Source organism: Aedes albopictus, chromosome 2 (genome assembly GCF_035046485.1).
Source record: "Aedes albopictus strain Foshan chromosome 2, AalbF5, whole genome shotgun sequence".
Lineage (NCBI taxonomy): Eukaryota > Metazoa > Arthropoda > Insecta > Diptera > Culicidae > Aedes > Aedes albopictus.
Genome location: NC_085137.1, coordinates 375,309,927 through 375,333,203, shown reverse-complemented (window position 1 = coordinate 375,333,203; position 23,277 = coordinate 375,309,927). Strand labels below are relative to the sequence as shown.

Below are 23,277 nucleotides of genomic sequence, written 5' to 3'. Positions count from 1 at the left end.
TTGCGATTCACGGCAGTACAGCTGTTTGACCATTCTTTGAAAAATGAAAATTTTACCTGTCCCGATCATTTTGTCTATCCCCTCTATGTACTTTCAAAAACCATAATCAAAATTTTATATTGAAAGTACCCGGCCCGCATAGCAGTCTCATCATGGATTTTTGTATCATGTAACACAAAACTGACAAAACTGAACAATTTTGTAGTGATCGTGATATTTTCCACAGTAATGTAACAAGGGGCAAAACAATTTGTAAAAGTTTCGAAATGATCGAAATATTGTTCAAATTATGATGATTTTTAAAAGTTTTATAAGGAAACAAGCTTTTAAACTTTCAATGTTGTTTTTATTTCAATTCCTACTTTTCACAAATGGGACTGTTATGCGAGTGGAGGCAGAACAGGCCATGGCGAATGCGAGCAATCGCCCAAGACAATATGGACATCTTTCATGTCGGCCCTGTGCATCACCATGGGCACACAGTAACGAACCTGGATTACTCGAGACACTTTAGGCGCACAGGACTGAGAGGGTAAGTAAGTAGCTACGCCAAATATCTATGTTGTTTATTATTAATCGATAGTGATAGTAAAGGCGTATACACGAAATTAATACAGTTGTTAGACAACCATCACAAAGAACATTAATACAGATTTTGAAACTTTCCTTACACCTACATTGGTTCACCACCTGTAGTACTGCTAAACCGCTCTTCATATACTTTATCACGCAAATTTTTATCGAAGACCGAGCTGAGAATATTTCCTGTTTCCTGGATCCGTTTTTTGAAACGCTCTCGATCTCTCGCAGCCATTTCCCATTCTCCTTTCCGTGCTTGGCGGTACGCGAAATCCCATGCCCTTATCACGTACACTTCCGGATGCAGATTGAATTGTACCTTCTTCTCCTCAAAGCCGGAATCTGGTTGCAGTGAAACATTGCCTTCGCTATCCTCATCACAGCTGTCGTCCTCTGTTTCTGCCTCTTCTTCAGAATCGTCTGAGCAAAAAACGATACTGTCATCGCTGCCTTCCGAAAGCTGTCGCTCAGCTATTACTGATGGGTCGAAGGAACTTGTGGAACGGACATCGGTCCTGGCCAATGATGAAGTGGTCATCTGGAAAAGCACCACTAAACTCTCATCGCTGTCGCATTTGTCAGAAGAACGACCCGGTAAATCCATATTGTTGGCACTCATCGGAATAAATCTCAGGAACTCATAGAGCTGAATGATGTTTCTGGCTGATGTATTGTAGAACTGTATCAAATTTGATAAGAAAAAAAAATATATATGTATATCAGCAGCGATGACTTGGAGTATAGCTGTTGTTCGAAACTGGGAAGTTTCCATCTGCGATTTGCCACATATTCTTTTCTCAGATTTTAGGCTTTTTGGTAAGGTGAAGAAATCACCACCTCAATGACTTTCAGTTGATTACTGCTTGAACTGTCCGTACATTCATATTTATGTGAAATCCACAGATTAAGGTACATCGAAAAACTAAACAAAATAGTTTAGGTATACCTACGAACAAATACTGTTTCCTTCAATCTTGAATAGGTAACAGCTTACAAACTGATGTTGCCACCTGTGAGTTGGCTGCAGATATGCAAACTGTACCTGTTATCAAAAATAAAATAATACGAGTGATTTAGGTGGGATATCTTCGTGCAAACTTTTATATCTTAACAATTGAGGTATGAAATCCAAGAAAAATAAAAATAAACGGTATTACATTTAAAACTTTTAAACCAAATATACAGGTAGGTATACCTCGACTTAGTGGACCCTCGATTTTATGTACTTCGATTTAATGTACATTTTACCTCGATTGTATGCACATTTTTTAATGGTTAAATTTGATGACTTATAATGCAGGAGTTTTCATCCTTTTGACAAGCGGAGCACTTCATATCAATAAATTGTTTTGTGGAGCGCCCATATAAGGCACTGCAAGTCCCGGTTGCTAAGGGAAATCTTTCTAAATCTGACGTTACGTGGCCTTATGAGCTCATGCGCGCTGAGAAGTGTGCTAATGTATTACTTACTGGTAAGGTTTCACCGAGAGCTTCTTCATCCATTCCCCAAAAATTCATCGATTGGGCCAAAAATCAAGAAAGATATTTCGCTCAAAATACTAACATTTATTGAAGTGATTATCAAAAAAGGCATATTATATGGTAAGTATTGGTAAGTACTTGGGTAGATCATCCGGTGTATAAAAAAGTCACAATTTGTTGATTTTCCATATAAAAGTGATGTGAAATTATGGTTAGGCGTACTGTACAATATAGTTGTATAAAAATGCCCAATAGAAAACACCACGCCGAAGCATACCTCATGACCAGTGAATCAAAACTCAACAATCGCGCAACAAAAACGACAATGTTGCAACCTGAATTTGTTGCGACATTCTACCCAATGCGACATAGGTTTGTCCCAACTTGAAACAAATAGGATAAAGATCATGCAGCACGAGTTTAGAGATTTTTAAGCCTTGTAGGGTAAATCGGGGTAATTTGGCCACCCTAAGGAAAAGTCAACAAAAAATGCAGAAAGCAAGGTTTAAACTTCCGCACATCGTATAACCATAATGATTTTGTTAATACTAAACTTTATTGATGTGAAAATTTTAGTCAAATTGTGTTTACATGTCAAAAAAAAAAAAAAAAAAAAAATTGGAAAAAGCTGTGTTTTTGGGTCGATTTTAAACCGACGGGGTAATATGAGCACCCGATTTTTGATGAAGAATTCATCCCACATAATGAAACACAAACTTGATATGTATCATAGTGCATCAAATCCTATAGTATCAACTTGAAATATATAGAAAGTAAATAAGTTTTAAAGGTATCTAAGGTATTTAAATAAGATGAGTCTTATGTGGTTTTTTTGGTTTGCGTTCGTCGGGGTAATTTGGCCAAGGTTTTTGAAAATTATTTTTCTAAATTAATGTGAACTTCCAGTACATCGTTCTAACGTCTCAATTACTTCAATATCAAGCCGGTATTAGATCTGCAAGGCGAATTTACAGAAATTACTAGATTTTATGTGTTTTTCATGAGGTGCTCATATTGCCCCATAGAGATAAGTGACATTTCAACACACGAACACTAGCTTGAATTTTTCCATACACAAAAATGCACGCCAGTTCAAAGGCTATTCAGATTGCATATGAAAATATTACCCAATTGATTTGGGTAAAACGGCTAAATAATGATAAAACTAACAATCGGGGTAAGAGTGCATATATTTTCCCCCAAGTTTCACAACTACATCTACAAAAGAGACACGCATACATTTGAACGTGATTACCACTATTGGCCAAATTACCCCGTGTTTCGTCCAGCGGTTGAAAAGGCCCCACGTTGTGTTTATATTGCCCCGGAGACAAGACGACGACGTACTACTTCAACTACGATTTATTGGCGCACCACAGAGAGGCAGTGCTCCTGCTCTGTGGTGTTTCTATTGCTTACAACTAAAGTTACATTGATCACGCTGTCGCTTTTATAGGCGACAGCGATAGTACGGACAATATACAAATCAAATCAAGTGAATAGAAGAATAGCAGCCGTGCGCTGCTCTGCTGCATATAGGGAGCCCGACGCATGATCAGGCTGCTGCGGTGTCAAAGCGGTGGCTCTTCAATGGGCTGCTTCTGCACACGCTCTGCATGCTAGAAGCAGCCAACGACGACGCCGGCGACAGTGCGAGATCAAACACCCCGACTACCCCTATTGGGATTTTCGAGCGGTAACTTTGAGTCGGTAAACACTGCAACGCTGCTGAAGATGTATCATAAAAAAGTTTCGATTTTGGGTTGATAATAATTGATTGTTCACAAGTTGAAAAGTACGCAACAAAATAAGCTGCCGTTTTGTCTGCAACAAAAAATTTGAGATCATGTCATTATCTGTTACCAGTTGGGATGAAGAGTAATCGCTGCGCCTTCTTTGTTGCTTGTTTTGTGCCTCTTTTATCTGACAATTCTCTTCACTGCTCATGACATATTTAGTGTTATAAGTTTACCGTAATCTCATACTTCCCTTTCTGACTTCATCTCGCTTTATCGATAATCACGATGAGTGGTGAGTATATGGGGTGATTCTCTGGCGATATTTTTCACAGATCTCTTAGCATTTTCTGCGGATGCATGCAAACTGTCCATTCGCCAGGCTTCACAAAAAGTCACAATTAAATTTGTATCAGCCTATCATTCAGTACCGATCTATATAAAGCTATGGCAATATGTGGTATAAAATGGTGCATTCACAATATCTGTTTGGGCAATCTACTCATGCTCATTCGGAGTTCCGTGAAGCAATTTTGAGAATATTGATATTATGTTTAGCAAGAAGTGTTTGGAGATACTTGAAATGTGCCGACTTCTGAATTCCGTTTGGTTATCTAGGTTACTGTAGAATATTCGGCAAACACGGCAGCACTGATATATCAGCATCTCGTACAATTGAACTGCTGCGGAAGATAAAAAAAATAATATCCAAGGAACAATTTAACTAGTTACAGACATAAATGCCCCATAATTACCTTACCTTGATAACGTCTCTCGGCACTCAATGTTGAACTACATAATTCTATTCTATTTTCTTTTGAGTGATTTATTCAAAATGTTTGTTCTTTGATAACTTGGTTGACGAGACAGTTTTAACCATTACATATCTGAACAAGGTTGCGAGTCGAAGTATGACGAATTGAAAGCGTTTATTAGACAAGCGAAAAGTACATTGCACAGCAACATATGTTTATTTATACATCAGCTTTATAAGAAGCAGACAAGTGTACAGTCGCTGAAATCGCGAAAAACACGATCGTGGGCATTTGGAATGTAAAAATGTGAAAAAAATATAATGTGGTGTTCATATTTTTAGGAGAAACTTTTGATAAGTTTTGTTTTTTGATAAGTTTACTCAAAAGTTGGATAAACAATCTATTTTCTACATTAGCCATGATAATTAAATGATGTCTTCGGCAAAGTTGTAGATGATATCATGCAGAAACATGTTCCGAAGACACTTTTTCTCTATCTTTTGAAATGAGCGATATAGATACAGTCAGGTTTTTTTTACGCGGGGGATACGTACCGCGTAAAAAAAAAACTCAGTTTAAAATTCGAAAAACCGCGTAAAAAAAGTCTCACCATTTCTCGACGAATCATGCAAAAATAAGACGATGAAATTTTTTTTTATATGGAGTTTTCAATGAAAACCGCGTAAAAAAAGACCTGACTGTATATTTATAATAAATTTAGTATGAACAACCCCTTCAAACCTTGAAAATCAATTTTTTATATCTTTCTTGAAGGAGGTTTTCATGGCTTCTGATGTTCTAAACACTTTTTCCGTATGTTATTATGCATCTTTTTTCTGAAGACAGTGTTGCCACATTGTTATTGTTTCTTTGTGATTTTCAAGTTTTTCTATGAAAAATAATCATTAATGGGATATCTCAGCGGGGCAGCGCGGACGTCAACCACGAATAGATGAGCCGTAGTCCACATGAATTTGACATGTTTGGGAAATTGACACTTTTGGGCACTCTGACAGATCTGGGATGTGAACGACATTTGCGAATTAATCATTACCATAAGTTATTACTTAAGTAAAACGTGTAAAACTAGCAAAAGGTTATCAAAATTTTAGCGTGCAATCGTTCGAAATTACACGACAACGCGAAGATAGCAAATAAATCAGTAAGAAATTGTGTAATGCATCGATTTACAGCACAAACAATTTTGGACGTGTTTTTGTTGTGAGCTACGGGGATTTTGGCTTTCGCTGCCCCCTGGGATATCTCGCAAAGTTGCAACAAGTTGCAAAAAAAAAAATCAAAGCATTGTGGTGGACGGAAGCGGTACAAAATAAAATGATCGGGAATATTATCAACTACTTTATTTCTCTACTCGTTAGAACATGTTTACTATTCGCAATGCGCAACTCGAATGGCGCTGTCAATCTATATTTCTTATTCTACACTTCTCTCTCCAATTCGTGCGAAGCGTTGCGATAGGGATGGTCACAAATCACACCCCATAGCATAATGAAAAGTTTATTAAAAATGTTATTTCATACAGGTCAACTGATTAGTTGCTCTTTGTCTCTTCGATGCTTAAATTGTGTTTAAAAATTGCTATTTTCGCACTTTTTAAGGTTGAAATAAACACTAAATTAGTTAAATTTCTTTTAAAATAGTTTTCGTTGCTTGGGACGGTGAAGTGTTTCGTTAAACTGTTTTGTATAGGAAAATCAATGCATGCCGAATAAAATTATTATTAAACTTTTAAAAAGTGTTTTCATTTATCATTGTTAATACCGATGAGGAAAGTCGAACTGACTACTCAGTCTTTTCAACTGAAAAATCATTTAAACAGTAATGTGTAGAGCATAATTTTGATTCAGCTATCATTACCATTAATAAACAACAATTCAGCAAGCTTGCTTTTTGGGTCTTGCAATAGGACAGATCGGTGAAGTACTAGATTTGTAGTAATGAGCTGAATTTTAGTATGGTGAGAAGGTCAATTCTCCGTTTCTGCAATAAAATGGTGCAAAAAGTGTAGGTATTATGATTCCTTGCCTAATTTGATGTTGTTTGAGCAAAACTTTGGGCAACAGTGTTGTTGTTTTCTCCATTTCTTGCAACATACACAACATAGTAATCCAAAGTTTTGTTCAAACAGCATCAAATTAGGCAAGAAATCATAATACCCACGCTTTTTGTACCATTTCATTGCAGAAACGGAGAATTAACCTTCTCACCATACTAAAATTCAGCTCATTACTACAAATCTAGTACTACATCGAACGTGCCCCATTGTTAGTTTTGAATTCGTAGTTGCTAGTTCGTGATTGACCAGAGCAATCGAAATTGCACAAAGAACAAATGGGGCTTGGGACTAGCTTACCATTCTCAATGTACACAGTTCGAGAGCTCTCAACTTTAGTAAGGTCAGTAACGGCGTCGGCCACATCCTTACGATCATCGAGAATGGGAGGGATTGTTAGAGACAAACGTTGTTATAAAGACCGAGAATCACAGCATCTCCACGTTTGTCTCAGAAAGGAATTTTTGTTAGTAGGGTAGAGTACATTGTCAGTCTGGGAGTTACCTATGGTTGGTGATTTGACAATGGATCAATAAACACTAACTTTCGCGCACAATCGACCACTTTTCTATACGGTAACAAATCTAATAAAAGAAACCCTGACGCGCGTCTCCACCCCATCAGGGATCAGAAACTTTTAGCCCACTCCATACAGGAATAAACAGAACGCAACAAAGGATAAATCAGTAGGTCTAATCATATTCATTCACAACATGGAACAACACCTAGACGTAGGAGGCGCAATTGACGCCTAAAACTAGAAAAGCGCCAACAGCCACACACTGAAGATGCATGTTAGTCCCAAGCAGCTATCTCATTGGTTATTTGTCTGCGTGTAGTCCACACCACAACGGATCAGTGTCCTGAAAAGGGCACTGTAAAACGCATAAGCGTAAAGAGAGACTATAGCTCATTATAGATGTAGCTTGTGATACCATGCGACTTTCAATATGAAATTGAAAGGCACATAATCGAAAGCATCCTCAAAAATTCAAGCAATCATTCAAGCAAACATAATTACTAGCCTGGTACACGGTTTATATGGGAAAATACAAAGAATGGAAAAACTCAATTTCCTGTATACTTTTTGAGTTCCAATTTGGTCCCATACCAACTGTGCAAAATTTCAAATCGATCGGAAAAACTATATTTTAGCGCCCGCCATTCTTAGTTTTTCATACGATTTACTATGGGGAAATTTTACTCCCGCAAAGAAAAATCGCTAGGAGTCACCCCTAGATCCCTAAAAATAAGTCGACGAATGATTTCTGTAGAATACTTTACTAGGAATCAGACCTCCGAAGACAGAAAATCGATGCGACGTTCGTGGAAAAAGTTATAAGGCCTCACCCGATCGATAAAATAACGAGATTTTATTATTTATTGTTATTCCTTACATGTTAAACAGCGTTTGCATGCCATTCGGTTTTCAGTCAATAACTTTTTCCACATACCTCAGATCGCTTTGCGGTCTTCGGAGGGTTGGCTCCTCGTAAAATTTCTAACAGAAATCATTTATCGATTTATTTTTAGGGGTTAAGGGGCAACCTGTGGCGATTTTTCTTTGAAACAGTGATTTTCCCCATACTAAATCGTATGAAAACTTAAAATGGCTGGCGCTAAAATATAGTTTCTCCGATCGATCTGAAATTTTGCACAGTTGATATGGGGCCAAAATGGAGCTCAAAAAGTGTGCAGGAGTAAAATGTATTTTTGTGTCCCACGCTAATAATTACCTTTGTGCGAGTGCTTTTTTAAAAACGTATACAGCTTTGCGTAGAAGAGTCACTGTAATCATCCACACTTTGGGAGGCATGTGCATTAGCGTGGGTCATCGGAACCGTTTTCTCAGATCAAAGCTTTTTGGTTCCGTTTCGGGTCCTGAGTATCTGTGCAAAATTTGAGCACGATCGGTTGCCTCTACACTTTGCGCATTGCAATTGAAATTTGTATGGGATTTTGTATGGGAAAACCTACTTTTTTGCATTTTTGTCATAAGTGGAAGAAGTTTGTCTGAAACTATTTAACCGATACTGTAAAATGATAGCCTAGGATGTTCTAAGAAACTTTGTTGAAGACCGCAAAACGATTCGATGCTTGTAAAAATAGTTATAACCAACGAACCGCATGCATGTGTTTATGTTTTAACATGTAAAGGAATAACAATAGCAACAAAATCATGCTGTTTCGGCAAGCAATGCCAACGCTATAACTTTTTTTATAAGCATCAGATCACTTCGCGGTTTTCGACAAAGTTTTTCAGGACACCCTAGCCTATGTTTTCACTTCATGGGTTACATAGTTTTAGAAAAGTTCGAGCTTGCCATGTGAGAAATGCAAAAAAGTGTGTTTTCCCATGTAAAATCACATACAAACTTCAAACGCGATGCGCAAAACGTAGACATAACCGATCGTGCCCAAATTTTGCACACTTATTTGGGTCCTGGAATGGGATCAAAAAAACTTCGATCTGAAGGGATACCATTGAATTTTTCATTTTTCCATATAAACGATGATCCACTCTAATGTGCATTCACATGAATAGGCATGTTAGCTCAACGAACATCACGAGTGTGATAACCAGTCTTGTGCATTATCACCATCATAACACAAAAAAGCCGCAACATCAACATTGCCCTTCTTCCTCCATCAACGCTACAGCCGACCGTCTCTATGTTGCTATCGAACACATTCGAGACGAACGCATTGATACGGTGGCTGCCGCCGCCACGCTCTTTCTCTGCAAATCTCTTGAGTAGCCGAACGCTTCTTAACCGTCGTTCCGACGCAGAGCTATGTCACTCACTGCTGGGTGACTCTCGCCTGAAAATGCCAGGATGAGGGTCAATTTGTTAAGTAGTATTGCATGACGCAGAAAACACAAACATAGCACGCCCTATGAATAGAATGCAAAGCGTAGAACAAAAACTCGCTTCGGTGTTTCATCGTGTGGTTCGAAAACAAGAGACGATCGCTGCTGTTGGATGTGGTTGACTCTGCATTGAACGAGGGTTGGCTTGAACGGCTTTTGCGTGAATCGATTATGTTTTGATGGACTGCGTTTGTCGTATGAAGTGATGGTTAGAGCGAGTGTCATTCGACATTGACCATCCTGAAACTGCACAACCCTGGTGATAACACAGCGCAACATTTTTTTGTTTCAAGAACAAACTGATGTGTCTCCGACAAATTTTGGGCCGCTGAATCCGAATCTGGGCCATGCAAACACTTAATAGAAAAACTGCAAATGAGTGGGTATTTGAAACATGTTTGAAATACTCAAATCCCTCTGTAGATTTGAAGGAAGCAGAGTTTTTAAGTGCCCACCAAATCGATTGTATAGCTACAACTCTCGGGACGGATGCTCGGAACAATCTTCTTTTATAGCAACAATAATGCTTATTGAAACTCACTTGGCCAGAGCACTTGGGCCAAAAGCCGACGTCGACAGTGCTTCTTTTTTTCTTCTTTTGTTGGGTTCGAGGGACTTCAACCCGAAGGTCATTCGTCCCTTGTCAGACAGTGCATATTGTCCCATTTTCCTCTAATGCTTTCTATTTAGCCTGCAGATTTTATTATGTGCATGGCGAAGAAAGCGATAGAAAATTAAATTTCATATGACATATTCTACAGTACCTAATCCTTGACGTTACAACGTTACGTATATGTATAATCTGTCGAACATTTAGTTTTTATTGGAAAAACTTGTTTGAATGGGAAGTGTTAGCGTGACGTTACAAAGTTTTACCAATGAAAACTAAATGTTCAACAGATACCTAACATTTATATTGCAAATTCTACAAGGAATTCGAATGTAAAGAAATTTGGTAAGTTTACGGTCGTATTTATGACTTATAATGAAAAACCTGACCGTCAGGGCCCCCATTAAACATTGTCCCGATGAAGTCTGTTCATAAATCGGCTTATTGTTGCACCGACGCTTATGAAAGCTTAACACAGGAATGAATCGATTAATCACCAGATCAACTAGGGTGTTCCAATGAAAACCGATCAAGTTAACGGATTAGTCGGTTGATAAGATATAGACAAACTAAATTGACCTACAACAGCATACTAATCAGCCGATTGCATAGGTTGTTAATTTTAATCGGGCGATTCCCTGTGTATAGCTCCCATAAGCGTCGTTGCAACAATTGGCCTATTTATCGACCGACTTGTCAGAATTTTGTTCAATGCTGGGCTTCCGTGGCCGAGCGGTTAGCGGCGTCAGTCGTTTAAGTGTCTCGTAAGCCTCGGAGTGTGGGTTCGATTCCCGCTCCAGTCGGGGAAAACTTTTCGTCAAACGGAAAATTCTCCACTGGGCCACTGGGTCACGGTAGAATATGTCCAATGCATTTCAGCGCAGTCCTTATTGAAAAACTCGATGCGACTCCTAAACATTGAGAACCAACACCCTAACCGAGTCAGCTCGGGTTCATGCCGTGACAGATTTGAGTGCACGTTTACAAATAGCAAATGGCATCATAAATATCTTACCAATCGAGTTAACATTCCGGAAACTGTTGCAATGACCGTGGATCTTGTGCTGTTCAAGTCGGGAACTATCCGTTAACGAGGCAGCTTGATATTAACACCAAGAAATGCGAATCGCACCGCACTGCTTCCCGGGTTCCGGATCGGCAAACTTAAACTGTTGTTAAAAAAGACAATGTAAATTAAAAAATAAAACTTCTAGCGCGGTAAATACTCACCAGCAAAAACAGTTTTGCGACTACCGAGTTTGTGAAGTGATTATATAATTTCTCACAAATTTTCGTGGTCCTCACACAATGTTTATTTCGAACAACCAGCGGTCAGCAGAGCACCTGGATTACAAAGGATTACAACACAACAGCTGTTTTGGTTGACAGCTGATGGCTGCCAAATACAAGTTGAAATGCGTTTCTCAATAAGTTCAGCAATTTACTCATTATTACCCAACCACGAACGCTTCAACCGAGCGTGTACGCAAGCGTTTTTTTAACAAACAAAACAAAGCTAAGGGTTCATTCAAATATTACGTAACGCAAAATATGCCAATTTTAAACCAATTTTAAGTCAATTTTAAACAAACAAAAACAAAGCTAAGGGTTCATTCAAATATTACGTAACGCAAAATTTGCCAATTTTAAACCCCCTCCCTCACTCACGTAACAACTTTTTGTGTGGAAAATTTTGAAAATTTGTATGAAACGTAACGCTGTGCTAGACGCCTGCCTCCCCCTTAGCGTTACGTAATATTTGAACGAACCCTAACGGATCAAATTACACATTCAAGTTGGCCTGTTCGAAAAATAGGGTCTTGTACCATTTGGGCAGGTGTACCTATTTTGGGCACTTGCCGCTATAACTAAGTCAATTTCAAACCGATTGATTTGAAATTTTGTATAGAGTTAGGCACGTACAGTATCTAACTCTGTACAAAAATTCAAATCAATCTGTTTTAAATTGACTTAGTTATAGCGGCAAGTGCCCAAAATAGGTACACCTGCCCAAATGGTAAAATACCCTACGTAATTTACACGCAGTTTTTATTGATATTCACATTTTTATTCCTAGAACTAGAATCATGAAGGCGTATTTGCAATTTTTTTTTCGACAAACTTTTGATACACTCAGCCAAATAAACTAAAGATTTTCATAACATCTAACTTATAAAACGGAATTTAAGTAATGATTTATATAAGAAATAGAATAGGGGTACTCACTAAACAGATTAAATTGCTGCGTAAGCCGTGATTTTATGCTTATTTGAAATGTTTCATGATTTTGCGAATGAATTAATCAAAGATTGCCTTGGTGATCGCGACGTTTAATCAGTTTACGCTATTAAGTGAATCCCTCTAATGAATTTCATGGATCCTGGTTGCTGATTTTCAGTAAAAAATTTTATTGCCGATTTAGTTTCAGTAATCCATTTTGCTGAAATCTGTTTAAGAAATTTGTTGTGTAGGTACCCTACACTGCCAGTGCATGGCGCCGACGACCGTGGAAAACTGAACTCCTGCTGTTCTCGATAGATACCCAAGTAACCAGCAAGCATTTAAAATAGCATTCCTTCAGCATTATAGTAGCCTTTACGACAAGGCGTTTAATGCTAATTAGCCGTATATGCGCCTATAGTGCTACCTCACAGCAGGTTTTGGCAAAATAACGGGCTGTCTTAGTGCTATCCCTTTAGGAACGTCGTGACGAAATGTCAAAGAAGCGTAACGCCTCGTCGAGCAAAAAAAAAACAAAAATAGATTGACGTCTGCGTCTGCTTCTCGTTCTCTCAGCCTGATTCCCCGCTTCATCGTCCTTCCATATTCCAGCCGGTGCTAGGTGATACTTTTTTGCTGATTTTTGTAGTGATGTAGGTTTGAACTTACGATCCGGAAATTGATTAATCATATCTGCTTCGGATTCTGTTGCTCCTGATCCACGATGCTAAAGCTGTCCCGGTGGCGTGCGTTGATTTAATCGCCAATATAAAGAATGATTCGATAACAGCTTCAGATTCAGATTCAACATCCAAAATCAAATCTTTCAAACAATCCTATGATCCACCAAAGCATCCACCAAGCTATTCGGCACATATTTTCCGACGAAATGATAAATAATTGCGTGATTTTTTGATGGACAAGTTCCCAATCCAATCCAGCTGTAGTAATGTTTTCTTTGGTGTTTTTGGATGAGTAGGGGAAAATGAAGAAAAAAATAAGATGCACAAATTTGTAAACAGAAGCATAGGCTCTGTAAGAGAGAGACAAAATGTGTTGCCAAATGCGTAACATATCTCCCAGCCTTTTTGCTCCTAGCATTTAAAGAGCAGTTGAACAGCATTCTGTATGCTCCGAAGTGAAACCACTTCAAGCAGTTGAAATGCTAATTAACAGCCGAAAGCTTTTGAGCAGCACAGCTTATGCTAACTCAAGGCAGCTATGCATTCGAACTGCTTATGTAGGGCAGCAAGCAGTTTAAATGCGTAACACGGGCTGATACACGGCTTATTCAAATGCTTAGTGGTTACCTGGGTAGATGTGACTCCCACTACTCCCGTATGCCACCCGCCACTTGACACAGTCCCTTCGAGGGTACTATACTGTGCCAGTGGGTAATTGCTGCCGAAGCAGCAGGTGGTTGATTTCCACACCACTCTTCTGTGATATGGAAGGTCTTGTATGTTTGTATTTTTCATGTATTATCACAGACAAACAGACGTAACACTCAGACATTTCCCATCGTACACCGAATTAACGGTCTATTTAAAGATTTGATAGTTGGCCAACTGCCCACCTGTGGCGTTCGCATCGTTTTTGTTGGAGTTTGACGTTTGCCCACTACCGCCACCTAGTTCATGGTCGGCCAAACTCAGTCCTTTTAGTATTGGGCGAACAGGATTCCGGGACTATGATTTGAATCGAAAAATGTTCGTAGTGTTACGTCTGTTTGTCTGTGGTATTATGTTCACATCCGACTACTGCTCGAATTTATCACGCGGCATGTTGGACGGGATTCTGAGAGAGTGAGAACCGTGTTGTTACTGCTGCGCGAGTTCCATTCGGCGGTGAGTGTCCGCGCGGTGGCGCTCATTTCCCTCGTTTCATCTGCTACCTACCTACAGATAGCCCTGCTCCTGGCGGTGGCGGCGGCGGGCGGTCGACCGACTTTGCTCGTTGTGTGATGCTCCTACACACGGGATTTTGGAGCTCCGTCCGAATCGGCAGCGCGCGCGAAGCGTCGTCGATGCTGTTGCTCCGACTTGCCAAGAGTGTCGAAGACGTCGCTGCCAGTCAGTATTTTTGGATCGCTCCGATAATTCGGTTCTGCACGGTTCTCCACGTGAGACCGGACTTTCCTGCTTATCCTTGCTGGTGGCAAAGAATTCATAAACTGATTGGTAGTGCGCGAATTTCCTCGATTTCCGAGGGTGGTCGTCGTCCGCGATTCCAAAATTTGAATCATCCGCCTGTATTGTAGTGGAATCTTCCATTGTGAATTGTTGTTGCGTAGTGGTTTGGAGATTTCGCGCGTCGCGGCTTTTCGGGGACCTAATTTCGGATTCGCGAGTTGTGTAAACTTTTTCTTGTCTCGCGAGTTCGTCTGCGTTTGTGGGTGGAGGGAGCGAGCGAGCAATTTGAGCGGGACGGTTGCGATAAGAAAAGACGACTTGTGACGTTAGTTTTGAGCCGGAGAATGTGCGATCGTGTGTGAGTTGTTCAGCCGACGACGAGTACTGCAGTGTGTTACACGGTCTCTGGGGATGTTCTTATACTGGTTCATTATCACCCAGCTCGTATGTGCTACTGGGTAGTGTTGTGTGGCCACGGCGGCGAAGTGTATTTAGCTATAACTGCATAGTTACTCCCGCGCGCGCGGAAGAAGAGACATCGAACCGTGAAGAATCCGTCTGGCTGAAGGGGGAAGACGACGGAAAGGAGTATCTATATGTGTGCAGTCATGTGTTTGTGGCTAAATGTTTACTGATCGAGATTTTTTTCTTACCACGCTGCTACACTTGAAAGAGCAACAGCAAACCAACGCAACGAGGAGATCTTGCAGGTTCGCACTTTTCGTGTTTATTTTTTCTGGTCCAATTGTAGAGTAAGCGCTGTATGGTTTTCCCGGCCGAATCGAACGAAGAAAATGATTTAAAGCTTCGGGGAGTTTTCCCCCGAAAGTACAATGAAAAACTCGTTAAAAGCGGCTCACGTGTCCGGTTGGCGTTTTCGCTTTCTACTGGAGGCGGTGGGAAAAACAAGGCGAAATGAAGCACAAAAGTTCGAAAACTGGTCGGTTTGCTGTTTGCGCAAAACGGGACCTGAATTTGTTGGTCGCTATTAGGGGACAATCAGTACAGAATAAACCGGTTCCAGTGGAACAAACTGAAATTTGTTGTATTGATTTCAGCTTATTTTCACAGATTATGTTGAATGTAGAAAATCAATACATTTTAAAGTTCATGTTGTAAACGCACGTGTAGCATAGCATAGCATAGCCGACCGTACACATCCTGGGGTGGCTGTCGATAGAAACGTTTAATGCACAAGAAAAGTTGCCTGGGACTTGACAAACCTTTAATTTAACGAACTCTCGACACCTGGCCAGGTCCTTACGATCAGCGGGGATGGGGAGGAAATGTTGATTAGATATCTACTCAGAATATGTTCAAGAACTTGGCCCACTTCATAGATATCTGAAGTTGAAAATTGGATAGGGTTCAATGGGGAGCTTTCCTTGGCGAAAAAGCAGATATTTGGCATATGTATTTACAAATATAGTAAGATATTGAAATTTGAGTTTACCTGAATTGACCTGAAAACAAAAATTATAAAATCAAAATGCAGGTATACCTCGATTTAGTGGACCCTCGATTATATAGACCCTCGATTTTATGTACTTCGATTTTAAGTACATTTTACCTCGATTTTATGTACATTTTTTAATGGTAAATTTTTTAATATTAATTTAGTTTGAAACTTGCAGGTTGTTTCATGATGGATTATAATGCAGGGGCTTTCAGCCTATTAACTCGCGGAGCACTTCAAATAAAAATATATAAAAATAATATCTCATACTTCCCTTTCTGAATTTCCCTGGCTTTGTCGATGATCACGATGAGGAGAGTATATGGGGTGATTTTCTGGCGATATGTTTTACAGATCCCTTAACAATGACAACATTTTTGACAGATGCATGCAAACTGCTCATTCGCCAGACTTTCCCTCAAAGTTTTCTAACAAACTTTTTCAACATTTCTTATGACTACCTTACCGAGAATTGTATTATATTCTTGATATTTTTGGTAGATGCCTGCTGATTGAATTCCAAAATTTGTAGCAAATTCTATAAAAAGGTCATTGTAATGCTTCGGCTGATTACTGACAAGATTTTTTTTGCCTGTATTAACGAGATTTTTAACCCTAGGCTAGTTCATCTCGGGACCCACGCTTTACCTCCCTTCCGAAAGAAGAACTCACATTTTGTGAGTATGTCGGGAGTGGGATTCGATCCCAGGTCCTCGGCGTGATAGTCTTGTATTCTAACCACCACACCAGGTCCGCTCCACACTGACAAGATGTGTGATAATTTATTTCTAGTGCTGTCATGGCAGAATCAGAGCTAATAAGTCAAGGTTCCCCGATTTCAGCGTCCCTTCATGTGTACATTAACAAGGATAAATTCCTGGAGGAATCTTTGAAGGAACCGCTTGAGCAATTCTTGAAGGGAAATAATCCATGGAACAACTTTTGAAGAAATCCCTGCCGAAATTTCTGATGTAATTCTAGTAATATTGAGCATCTTTAAAGATATTTCCGAAAGTATCGTTGAAGAAATTTCAGAAGGAATTTAAAAAAATCTGAAGAAAATCTATATAAATAAAAATGGAATGGTGTTTGTATGTCACGAATAGGGTCGGGAACGGGTCAACAGATCGACATAATTCTTTCACTGTTATATTCGTGCAAGGCCCCGACGTGTTCGCACGGAAGAATAATTGCACAAATCAAAAGAAAAGTGACTGCCCATAAACCACGTAGAATTTATAAAGCAGTCCTTGGAGACAGTTCTTTCGAAGGCTTCTGAAAGAAAATTTGAAGAAGTTTTGAGTTTCTGCTTCTCAATGTATCTGTGAATCATATTAAACAAATCATGGAATATTTTTAAAAAACTTCCGTGAAGGTTTTCTAGATGAATGAATTTAAAAAATTCTGAGAGAATCTCTGTTAAAGAAATCCGAAGAAATTCCTAGATGAATTTCTGGAACAATCTACACGCAAAAAATCCGTTCCGATATACGTGAACTCCCAATCACGGCAACGAGAACAAACGGGAACTATGCATAGCAACGATAACAACAATAAGAAATGTACACCGTGAACTAGATGTCACGGTATCGAGAACGCCCATATTGACAGCTGGAACTAGTTCCAGTTCACGGTGTATATTTGCTTGTTCTCATATTCGCGTTTGTTTGATCACGTTTATCAGAACGGTTTTCTGAGCGTGTATCCAAGATATTATGATCAAGAAACATTTTTGGAAGCTATCCGTGCAACACTTTCTTGGGGAGTTCTTGGAGAAATTTCTAAATGACATTCTAAAGTCTAGAGCAGTGATCCTCAAGCCTATTTTTTCAACTGCTTGTATTGCAACACCTGGACTGATTTGTGAAACATTCAACACATTATTCTTGAATATTTCGGGAGTAGAAGAACATCCATGAGAAACATTGTAAGAAATTCTACGGAAACATAGAGCACTAGGCGTCATGTGCGGCTCCTGGGCCGCATTTTGGTGACCACGGGTCTAGAGGAATCCCTAGAAGGTTTTGTGAAAAAAAAATTGATTGCTTTTCTTTCGGATTTCCTGGATTAATTTTGAAGTAAATCTATGAACAGTTTCCAAAGATTTTTTTTCAGAAACTCGTGAAAGATTTTTTAAACGAATCCTAGGATCAATTTCAGCAAGAGTTCATAAATGAAAATGAATCGAAAATGTGTGGATTTTTTTTCTTAGTAATGTAGAAATTTGTAAAGAAATCTCTGAAGGGAAATCTGGAGTCGCTAGAGGAATTTCTAGAGAAATCCCCGGAAGTTTTTCTGACAGAAATTCAGATTAAAAAAAATCCCTGGAGCTATTTCTAAAGCAAACCCCGGAGAATGTTTCAAGATAAATCCTTAAAGAAATCATTTGAGAGAATGCTTGAAGGAATTTCCGAAAAAAAATTCGAATAAAAATCTAAAAAAGTCTCGAAAAAAAGGTAAATCTCTGAACGATTTTCTGAAGAAATCCCTGGAAGTACTCCTACAAAAAACCTTTTGCAACGGGAATTTTTGGCGAAATCCATGGAAAATTTTACAAAGTAACCCCAGTTCACAATTTGGAAGGAACTTTTGAAATATTTTCTGAAAAATAGTTTCTGAAGGCATGGCTAAAAGTTTTTTGAAAGGAATTTCTGGGAAAATTTCTGAACAAATATCTAAAGATATTTCTGAAGGAATCTCTGAAAGTATTTTTGTTAGTATCCCTAAAGGAATTTCTACTCAAATTCATGAATATTTTTGTAGAAAAAAATATAGGAATTTCAGAAGTAAATCATGGAAGATGCTTTGAAAGAATTCTTTGTGAAATTTATAGAAAAGCAGAAATTTCTAAACAAATCTCTGAAGAAAATTCCCAAATGAATCCATGGAAGATTTTTTAAAAGAATCCGTGAAGGATTTTTGGGTGAATACTCGGACAAGTTTCCGCAAACAAAAATAGAAAGATGTTTTACAATAATTTGTGAAGAAATTTTGGAAGATTTTCTAAAGAAATCTTCAAAAGATTCTCCGAATGAATGCCTAGAGGTATTTATGACTGAATAACTAGAGGAATTTCTGAAGTAATCCCTGGGCAAATTTCTCAAACAATCTCTGAAATGATTTGTAAAAAATCATGTATTGGAATTGGTAAAGCAATTCATGTCAAATTTCGTTAAATAATTCCTTGTGACTCTTCTGAAGGAACGTATGGAAGATTTTCTGAAATATTCTGTTACATGATGACTTGTGGTGAGAAGTTTTATTCGGAGGCCGTCGTAATAGAGTTGAAAATTCTGGGTTCATTTAATATTACTTAACACCTCAGAATTGCAACAAAAGGCGACCGAATAGATAGCGGCACAAGCCTACATTATTCATACAGAAAGATCGTTCGACAAATACAGCACAACCAGTAACCACGTTCTATCAAGTGCTGTCACGAATCACTAAATTTCCGCAGGAACCCCTTGAGGAATCTCAGATGGGATCTCTAGAGGAATTTATGAAGCCATTCGTAAATAAATTCCAGGGTAGACAAATCCTCAGAGGCATTTTCAAAGGAATCCTTCATTCAGAGTTTAAAATTTTCATTTTCAATGAGTGAAATTCAACGCGAGTTTTGAAAATTCTCAACTGAGATATCAAAATAAAATTAATTTTGGTGAATGAATTTTCTCACTTATTCGTTCATTTGTCTGTCACTGACAATTTTCACTTAGGACTATTCCTAATAAACCAATACCATACATGGACCGTAACATAGACATGAATGAAAAAATAAGAATGTCAATCTTCACTTTCATTCTTCGAATTTTTTACACTCTGCCTTGAATGCATTTCTGATTTTTTTCAATTTTTTGGGACATTCACGCAAATAGCGTTATTGTGTATGTCCATTGCTCAAAATATTGGCTTTTCAATCAACCATTTTGGAGGCAAAAGATTTCGATCGAAACAAAATAGTGAGATAGTGGTTTATTCGTTATTTAGCGAGAATTACTTAAATTTGCCAAAAACTCCGAGCCTTTTATCGAAAACTCAATTTTCATGCAGTTTTTATATGTTTTGGTACATTTTGGTATAAAATATAAATAAAAATAAAATAAAAAATTTTGCTTCGTTTTTATGTAAAATTCGATTTTATAGACATTTCAAAAACTGAAATGTCCACTAAATCGAGGTATACCTGTGGCTAGATCTCACCAAACTGGAATATTTTCTTATGACTTGGAGTGATCTTCTGCTACCGATCTTGCACAAGCATAGATTTTAAGTCCTCAATTGGCCATGTCGTCTCAGCAGGGGATTCCGGTCTCAATCAGAAAATTTCCTCCTGGGAATCGAGATCTCTGAACTTCAGCGTTGAGCTTTCCATCTCGTCAGAAATCGGGCAGCTTTCTGTTGACGCCAATCCGCAGCAGAACGTGTGGAAGGAAATCCATCCAACTTCTTCAAATGCGGGCTCCTCTTCTTACTGTTGAATTCACTGACGTCGAATCGCTTTCCTTTGTGTAACAAACTTTGACTAGATGCTGTTTGTTGTAGCGAGTTTTTCAAACGACTTTAAATAGGCTTAAGTTTAAAATTTTTAAAACCTCTATATAAATCGAGTTAAAAATCACGAACGCGAAAATACTGACAGCCAAAATTTTCGATGCGTCCACCAACGCGCACAGACTACTTCGATCCTCCTTCATGTTGTAAACGCACGTGTATTGTGAATTTAATATTTAAAATGCAAATTTTAATAGAAATACAAATATTCTAATATCAAAACCATGCTGAGGGTGCTTTGTTTTGATTTCCGATAGGTTCAGCATCTATTTACAGGTTTACCTCGATTTAGTGGACCCTCAATTTTATGTATGTACATTATTTAATGGTAAAATTTCTAATATCCAATCAGTTTAAAACTTGCAGTTTGTATTATGATAACTTACACTGATAGGCAAAATAAAGTGCTTTCGGTTAAACAGCTCGAATTTTGATTCGTCCGTCCAGAGAACCGTTTTCCAGAACTCTAGGGGCTTATCAGCATGCTCCTTAGCAAACTTAAGCCGTTTGGCTTTGTTTGCCTTGCTGATAAATGGGCGCTTCCGGGCAAGTTTGCTGTTCAACCCCTGTGCTACGAGACGGCGACGAACAGTTCGACCGGAAACTGATAACTGAAGGGTTTTCTGAATCTCGCGGACAGTTACCTTCGGGTTCTTCTTGACTTCGCGCATGATCTTGGTGTCCGTTCTCGCATCCGTTTTCCGCTTCCTGCCTCTGCCAGGGCGATCCACCACTGATCCAAACGTTTTAAGCTTCAGAAGAATTTTGCCAACCGCTGCCTTACTGGTATCAGGTATCAGAAGGCCGGCTCCAGAGGCACGTTATCCTCCATTTGGGACATTTGTGCCATCGCCATACATATAAGCCTATTTCATCATTTACCTGATGGAGAATGGGACAAGGGATGGAATGGAAATAGGAAAGGGAAAGGCGATGAAATAGGAAGGGGTACCCTAAAAGAGGGAATGAACGCATAAACGCAATGAGAGCTCTTAGCCCATACCACAATGGGTTTATTCAGTGCCCTGAAAAGGACACTGTAAAACGCATATGCGTAAAGAGAGCCTATAGCTCATTGGAGGTAGCTTGTGACGTCATGCGACTTTCAATATGACATTGAAAGGCACGTCATCGAAAGCATCCTCAATATTCAAGAAATTATCACAAAACCTACGTTTGAGCGAGTTTTTTCTTGAAAACATATACAACTTTGTGTAAAAGAGTCACTGTGGACATCCCAAATTGGGAGGCATGTGAGTTCACATAAGTAGGCATGTCAGCCAGGCGAACATCACAGATGTGATAATCGACAATGCGTTTCAAGTATTTCAAAAAGAACGAGGTAACCAGATAAATCTGAAACTCATTCCATCTTTATACAACGCACGCACCCTTTCGGGATAAAACTATGTACAGAGTAATTTCACGCCATGAAAATACCCCATAGAAAACTACAAGAGTTCAAAACATGTTTGAAATACTCAAATCCCTCTGCAGAAAAATAGGACAAAACCCCATTTCCTTCTGAAGATTTGAATTAAGCAGAGCTTTTTAGGGCCCACTAAGTCGATTATATAGCTATAATTCTCAAGCGGAAGCTAGAGATTCGTAACTATACAAAAGAATTGTTTATCCGAAGATATTTTGAACTTGAACAGATCAGAGTTCCATCCAGGAATACCTCTTGCAGTCCGCACAGACTGCAGAGGACAAGCTTCTTTCGAAGCAATAGTTATGGTATGCCACAATGGAGGCCGTTGTAGGTACAAAACCAAAATGAAACTCTCTTGGAGTAGCAATGGAAGCGAGTTATCCACAAAATGTGGTCGCAACCAATTAGTACAGGTTTCCTAGTTCGTTGAGCAGGGACGCCTGAATACGCAAATTTTGCGAAGGAACACTCAAAAGTGCAAAGAAGGTCAAATGGAGACTCGTCGTCTGACACATGCCAATCAGTCAACTCATGACAAATTCTGCTCATGCAGAGATTGGTTAGGTGCAATTCTATGTTAAGATATCCATGAACTGTACTACCTAAGTAATCCATCAAACTGAAGCATTTCAAATTAATGTTTGAGCTACTTCAGATGATGTAATCATCGTAGCAATACTGCCAAATATCAACGAAAAAATGCTGAATACAAGAGCTTGCTTGAAGGCATCCATAAGGAAAGGTTGAAACATACTGTTAACGTTATAATGAAAGAAGCAAAACTGGGTTCACAAGGTAACCTATACAGAAGTTACCCTATGAAAATGAACTTTTTGAAGTAGAGCCACTTTGCCCACGCACGCTTTTTACGCTGAAAATTGATCTGAGGTTTCCTAGCCGTAGCCACTACCCAAACTAGACTGGATTACACTCTTCACAATCACAGCACCAAAAGGAAACATCAACGACAAACCAAATCGGTGTCAATTGATAAAACGCCAATGGCGAAAACGCATTAAACGAAACCGTATAGGTAGTAATGTGAGCTAATTTGCAACATTTGAATAATCCCGCCCTTATTTAGCTTCAAATTTGAGACTTAAGAAGGGCAACTGATTATCTCGGAGAAACGCAAGGTCCACCGCACTATTGCTCCGGTTAGCACAGTAAGGGCGTAATACTGTGGAGGACGCCCTAATTCTCCACAGGCTCCGTTTGTGGTTAGGTTTTTATTAGGCCCCCCTAACCATTCATTCCTTGGCACGGTAAGCATAAAGCCGCATAACACCACGAATTGGGGTCACCTGTTTAGTGTACTCTTACCACTGGACCAGGCGGTCCGTAGTGTTATTCTTAGCCAATTGAGACACCGCTA

The 23,277-nt window shown here is 39.0% G+C and overlaps 2 protein-coding genes across 4 annotated transcripts in view; one reads left to right on the top strand and one right to left on the bottom strand.

Annotated features, from left to right (window-relative positions):
* Positions 1-545: 545 nt before the first annotated feature.
* On the bottom strand, positions 546-11,492 carry LOC115253885 (uncharacterized). The gene is made up of 3 exons (XM_029876684.2): positions 11,339-11,492; positions 11,124-11,277; positions 546-1,258 (listed from the first exon to the last, which is right to left on the bottom strand). The coding sequence occupies exons 2-3, from the start codon at positions 11,136-11,138 to the stop codon at positions 674-676; spliced, it is 600 nt and encodes a 199-aa protein (XP_029732544.2). The 5' UTR covers positions 11,139-11,277; positions 11,339-11,492; the 3' UTR covers positions 546-673.
* A 2,796-nt stretch (positions 11,493-14,288) lies between these two features.
* The window catches only part of LOC109422492 (high affinity cAMP-specific and IBMX-insensitive 3',5'-cyclic phosphodiesterase 8), an 871,092-nt gene continuing 862,103 nt past the window's right edge, over positions 14,289-23,277 (top strand). For 2 of the 3 annotated variants that reach the window (XM_062852969.1, XM_062852968.1), the window contains exon 1: positions 14,293-15,170. The gene's annotated coding sequence lies outside the window, so the exon portion shown is untranslated. Of the gene's footprint in view, positions 15,171-23,277 lie in introns of all 3 variants that reach the window. The other variant, XM_062852970.1, reaches the window with a different exon arrangement.